Raw genomic sequence first — 6,041 nt, 5'->3', positions numbered from 1 at the left:
CCTGTCCAAACCCACCTGGGGCAGAGACTCCACTCTGTCCTGGGCCTGACAGGTCTTCTTTGTACGGCACTGTGGACCACACCTGCCACCCAGAACCTGAGCTCTGTGGGTGGGACACCTGCAAAACGCTCCCCAGGTGCAGAGCCACCAGGCCTCCCACCAGCCCGGCATCTCATGCTGTTGCCCTGTGGCACCCACCACAGACAACCAAGGAGAAGTCTGGGTCATCTGACCCTTCCACCCAGTTCCTACCCACTCCCCACGCCCAGCAGGCCCCTGAGAGAGCACCCGACCAGCCCACCAAGGAACCCCACAGACAGGATGGAATCACGGACACTGCTAAAACTCTTTATGTAGAACCAGGAGTGGAGGGTGGGTACAGGGCATGGGGAAGGGTAGTGGGGGTGAGAGGAGGGGTGCGGTCAGCCGGGGGGGGGGTGGTGGGAGGGGTTCTTCCACATCCCCGCACAGGTCAGAGGTGCCAGGTGGTGCCTCCCTGGGGCTACTGAGAAGCCGAGGTGCCCTCTGTCCTAGAAATGAGGAGAATGTCTGAGGTTAGGACAGAGAAGGAGGAAGGGCGTGCTGTGGTGTGGGGGACACGTGCTGGCTCTCAGGGACTGCAGGGCGGGGGCACATGCGGGGCTCTCAGGGGCTCCGGCCACCAGATCAGAGCAGACAGAGCAAGTCCTGCCCTCAGGCTGCCCAAAGAACTCCATGCCCACGTGTGAAAAGGTGACGGGTGACTTCAGGCCGACGGGAGGGTGAGGGCAGGGCAGCGATACTGTTCCAGATGCTGGTTCTGCTCACACCTGAGCTGGTGACCTTAGGCAAGCCTCTGAGCCTCCGGTTCCCAAACAATACGCAGCTGGTGAGAGACCCAGGAAATCTGACACATCAGGGGCATGGCTGCCCCATTTCTGAATCTTCTGAGCAACTCGTTGGGTAAACGGAGTCACAGGAACTATTAAGGGACTGGGATGGTGTGGTGGCTCACGCCTATAATCCTGGCACTGGGAGGCTGAGGTGAGAGGATTGCCTCATCTCTACAATAAATACTGGATGTGGTGGTGGTGTGCGACTGTAGTTCCAGCTACTCACACCTGCTGCAAGCACTCTAGAAGACATGGGCGAGTAGACATTGTCTCTACCGACAGTACAGCCAAAGGTGTGTCAACGCAAGAGGTTTCCAAATGCCCAAGAATGATATCCGAGACAGAAATCAAAAGCTTAAGAGCCGAGCCTGTGCCTGCGGCCCCAAGGTTGGGGAAGGGGGTCTTTCCTGCTCAGGTAAAAATAGGGGTGGGAGAGAGGGATCACGTGGGCTCTTAAAGTGCCACTGAATCCCAAGCCTTGGATTTCCTCAAGTGTCCTCTAAATCTGTTCGCGTACCTTAGTCACTTCCTGGAGAGCAGGTTTCTGTAAAAAGTAGGAAATACATGATTCAGGAGACCCCAGGAATTCAGTCAGGACCGGGAGACCCCCCATCGGCCAACATTTTCTATGCCCCCAGAAAGAACAAAACCAAAATAAGAGGCAGTACACATGCTCCCATAAAATGTCACTCCAGACCAGCCGTGGTGGCTCAAGCCTGTAATCCCAGCACTTTGGGAGGCCGAACCGGGAGGATTGCTTGAGCCCAGGAGTTCAAGATCAGCCTGTGCAACACAGCAAGACCCTATCTGTACAAAAAAAATTTTTTTTAATTAGCCAGGCATGGTGGTGTGCACCTGTAGTCCCAGCTACTTTGGAGGCTGAGTTGGGAGAATCACCCAAGCCCAGGAGATTGAGGGTGCAGTGAGCCATGATCGTGCCACTGCACTCCATCCTGGGCAGCAGAGTGAGACTTTGGCTCAAAAAAAAGGTCACTCTGATGACTCTTCACCTGAGTAGGTGCATCTTTCCTACCGTTTTGCTTGAGGATGAAGAAATTTGCATTGAGTCTCCAGGCTCTTGTGACCTCTTGAAAATCCTCCAAGGCTTCCTGGTTGTTCCCAGGGTCTCTGCCTGTAGGGGACCAGGACGAGACATGAGTGTGTGACGCATAATTGGGAAAGTGCTGGCACCTCCATCCCACCCTGAGGGACTGAGCTGGGCTGGGAAGGACAACCTCGCCCCACAGGAGGCTTGAATCTGAGGCCCTCAGGCTGGCAGGAGAGCTGGGCTAGCAAAGTAGGGTTAGGGTGGGCACAATGAACAGCTCAAGGTACTCCCACGGCAGCAGGCCTGGGAGGGGTGGCAAGGGCTATCTGTCCCCTGAGCATCTCTGGGAGTGAGGAAGGGCGGCCAGATTGACCCGGCCATGGACGAAATGCATCTCCCCTCTGGGGCACCAGGGTACCACACACGTCCCATCACTGTCATCGCACACCGGGGAGAGCTCAGGAGCCTTCCAGGGGCTTGTCCTCAGACTGGAATTCTCTTTCCATGCAAGCTGCTGCTCACACACCCGCTCCTCTGCCCTGTCTGATGCCCCCAAAGGAAGGGTGCTCATGGGTGGCCTTGCAGAAAGTTATACCCAGTGAAGAGCTCAGCCCACCCTGTGACATCTAATTTTGCATCCCTGTGCCTGCGGCAGTAGCTCCTTCCTGTCTTCTGCGGCAGAGACCTAACCCTGAGTTCTGGGGGCGGGAATGAGGGCTTTCTTCAGGAAAATCAATCCCAAGCAGACAGCAAGCCAGGCGTGGTGGCTCACACCTGTAATCCCAGCACTTTGGGAGGCTGAGGCGAGAGGATTGTCTGAACCCAGAACTTTGAGACCAGCCTGGGCAACATGGTGAGACTTTGTCTCTACGATAGATTAAAAAAAAAAAAATTAACCAGGCATGGTGGTGTGCACCTGTAGTCCCATCCACTCAAGAGGCTGAGGCGGGAGGATCACCTGAACCCAGCAGGCTGAGGCTGTGTTAGCTGTGATCGTGCTGCTGCACTCCAGCCTGGACAACAGAGTGAGACTCAATTCAAAAATATTTTTGTAAATAAAATAGAATAAAATGAAAAAAGAAAGTGCAGTGGGTTCTTGGGTCCCAGTGGCTTCTCCTAAGGGGAGGGGTGCAGGAGGCAGAGGGAGAAAGAAAAGGAGGGTGCAGGGTCACAGGTCGCCGGGGTGAGCGGACTCACCCAGGAGCTTTGCCATTCTGATCAACTGCCCGTGCTCCTCTCCCTCACAGTAGATAATGTAGTGGTTCTTCACAAGCGACTTGATGAAGTATATTACACGCTTGCCATTGTCTGCAGAGGGACAATAACACACGTCCTGAATAAGCCACCTGAGTCTTCAGAAAGGGGGATCACCCAGTGCCCAGTCTGGCAAACCTAGCAGCTCTCATGGCCCCAGCTGCCCAGAGCTCCCTGACCCAGGCCTGAGCCCCAGACCGTGGGACCCCACTTCCCAAGCACTCAGTGACCGGAAGAGCTGGTCATACCTCAAATCAGTGAGTCGCAGGGAGGTTTCAGGGGGTGGGGTTCCCGGAGGTTAGACTTGGGTGCTCAGCTCCCACCAGACAAATAAAAATGACTCTGCTTCTGGCCCCCTTCCAGGAACATAGTCATGGCCAGTTCCTCTTGGGAACAAGCCCACCACACCTGGTATTTAGTGTCAAGTGTCTGTATCTCTAAGGCAAATGGATGGGTGGGAGGGGAGGAGAGCTTTCAATGATCAGAAAGAAGTGAAAGGCTTCTCAAGACCCACAAAGCGCCGGCTACCCCATCCTTCCAGTATGTGTTAGGGACAGGGTCCAGCCCAGGACCCAGGACTCACCAGTAGTGTATTTGCCCGGCTCATCAGTTTTCTCCAGGACGCCTTTCAGCTCCTGGCACTGGCCGTTTATCCTGGAAAACAGAAGCTCCATGAGCCAAGCGGCCCTGGCTTGTGCCTTCTCCTGCTCGGAGCAGCCAGGCTGCTGCACCCAGCGAAAGCAGACCCAGGGCTGCCACGGCCCAGGGAGGAGGGTGCTTCTCCACCTCTTAGGCCCAGGTGCCAGCTGGACACTCCCTGTACATGTGTCTCCCATGGTGACCAGGAACTCCGCACCCCTCCTCTCAATCTCCCTCCCCCCGCCCCTCTTACTGCCAGAGGGACACCGGCACCTGATTTGCTGCACCTGTGACATGAACTGAGCTCTAAGCCATGGTGCAGGGACTCTATCCTACCCAGGCCCCCTCCAACTGGCCCTCTTCCTTTGGGAGACAGTCAGGGACAAGCTCATCACTGCTCAGTGAAGGAAAGCCTGAGTTAGAGGCTTTGAGGGAAAAAGTGCAAACACCAGGGTCAATGGCTTCCTAAGGGCCAGCTTCCAGGATCATAGCACAAACACTGCCATGTCACTCAGGTGGGAGACACACCAGAGGGAAGTCATACACAGGTGAGAGCCACACAGATGGGAAGTTATGCAGGTGGAAAGTCACACGGATGGGAAGTTGTACAGGCGTGAGTCACACAGGTGAGAAGTCACATAGGTGAGAGTCACACAGGTAAGAGCCATACAGGTGGAAAGTCACATAGGTGAGAACAACCCAGGTGAGAAGTCACATAGGTGAGAGTCACACAGGTAAGAGCCATACAGGTGGGAAGTCATCCAGGTGGGAGTCACCCAGGTGGGAGTCACCCAGAGATTTCAAAGGGGTCTTTGCATTGCCTATCAAGCCTTCTCCACGGTGTCTTATCTCCCCTCTTGGTCTTTCTGCAAGCCCTGTCCCTGTGGGTCCCCAAACCAGAAATGTACTATAAGAGTTCAAAGTCCAGAGTCCTTGAGGCCCAGCCTACCAGCTCTGACTCTGGTCTAGTGTGGAGGGCACTTTTTCCTAAAGGACCCAGCAGGCAGGACGAGGTTTCCCAGTCAGTGGAGGAGGTGGGCAGTGCCCAGCATGGCCCCTCACAGCCCATGGGGTCTGGTCCGGGGCCTATGCCCCCTTGGGGACCCCCTCCAAGCTAGACACCCTCAGTGGTACAGTTTGCCTCAAAGTCGTCAAGTGTGCAGCGTTGCAAGTGGGCTGCCCACTCCACCCAGCTCCTGGGCTATCCTGGGTGGGAAAGGGAAGGCCAGTGACCAGGTTGCAGGCTGCCCAGCTGGCAGACACTCACAGCATGGTGATCTTGACTTCCAGGTTGCCTCCCTCCAGGGGTGTGATGGTCACAGGGGTCACAGACTCCAGTATCTCCTCAGAAATCTCCACTTCTGCTTTCAGGGCCTTCAGATACCACGTCCCTGACACCTATAGAAGGCTCCTCTCCATCAGCTCAGGCCGACCCCACAGGGCCTCCCCCTCCCCTAGTCTGGAGCCCACAGACTCCACCCTGTCCCAAGGGCTGGAGACATGAAGCATTCCCCAACCTCCCACCCCCGACCCCGAAAACGCCCAGACCCTCGCCAGAGCCACCCCAATGCCGGCTCCCAGTCCCAGCAAGTTGGCCAGGAACACGGGAACCCTTACTCCGGGGGGGAAAAGTGAAGTCAGCCTGATCCCCGTCTTCCCAGCTGGGCCCCTCTGTGCCCCGGCCTACCTGGCCCTGTCTGACCATTTCCTCAGGGCAGGGGCTTAATGTCTGACCCTAAAATGAGGGTCTTCTTGGATGGGCAAGGAATGGGGTCTCGACCAGCAGTTTCAGCCTCTCCCCGAGCCCCTCCAGCCCACCTGTCCCACCAAGCCTCACATCCTGAACCTCCTCGTCTGAGGAGTCCTGGGCCCGTAGAGTAGCCAGGAGGCTGAGGCTGATGACCAGAATCAGGGTCTTCATCTCTGGGGCCTGTGCTCGGAGCCACTCAACAGATCACTTGATGGAGCTCAGGGAGACTGTCCTGGCTCTTCACAAGCCCTCCCTTTATGCTGCTAAGCTCAGGGTCCACTGGGGAACTTGGCACTGATGACTGACCCGTCCCTTCCTGGACATAAACCATGGCCAGTTCTGCAGTGGAGCGGATAAAATGTCATTATTGTTGGAAGCTGATAAATAATAGCCTGTTAAACCCTCAAAGGATCATTCAGACAGGAGCTGATTTGTAGACTGTACCTGGTAGGGAACTGAGGGTGTGCAAGCCTCCTGC

At 56.0% G+C, this 6,041-nt stretch overlaps 1 protein-coding gene across 1 annotated transcript; it reads right to left on the bottom strand.

The window, feature by feature from the left end:
• Nucleotides 1–339: 339 nt before the first annotated feature.
• LOC103250935 (lipocalin-1) lies at nt 340–5,734 on the bottom strand. Its single transcript, XM_021708280.1, has 6 exons — nt 5,651–5,734; nt 5,081–5,211; nt 3,758–3,828; nt 3,118–3,228; nt 1,906–2,004; nt 340–530 (listed from the first exon to the last, which is right to left on the bottom strand). Exons 1-6 carry the CDS (start codon nt 5,732–5,734, stop codon nt 340–342), a joined length of 687 nt encoding a protein of 228 aa, XP_021563955.1.
• Between the last annotated feature and the right edge of the window lie 307 nt (nt 5,735–6,041).

This window comes from Carlito syrichta, unplaced genomic scaffold (genome assembly GCF_000164805.1).
Source record: "Carlito syrichta isolate Samal-C Ts95f unplaced genomic scaffold, Tarsius_syrichta-2.0.1 Scaffold135706, whole genome shotgun sequence".
NCBI lineage: Eukaryota > Metazoa > Chordata > Mammalia > Primates > Tarsiidae > Carlito > Carlito syrichta.
Note: the sequence above shows the minus strand (reverse complement) of the source record. Positions and strands in the feature narration are given on the sequence as shown.

What these genes read in the sequence shown, in the direction of transcription:
- LOC103250935 (XM_021708280.1), bottom strand. Translation starts at nt 5,734, where the DNA reads ATGAAGACCCTGATTCTGGTCATCAGCCTCAGCCTCCTGGCTACTCTA. An exon ending in GCCGGGCAAATACACTACTG is followed by an intron (nt 3,229 to 3,757) that starts GTGAGTCCTGGG and finishes GTCCCTCTGCAG; the next exon opens with ACAATGGCAAGCGTGTAATA. An exon ending in CAGAATGGCAAAGCTCCTGG is followed by an intron (nt 2,005 to 3,117) that starts GTGAGTCCGCTC and finishes GGTCCCCTACAG; the next exon opens with GCAGAGACCCTGGGAACAAC.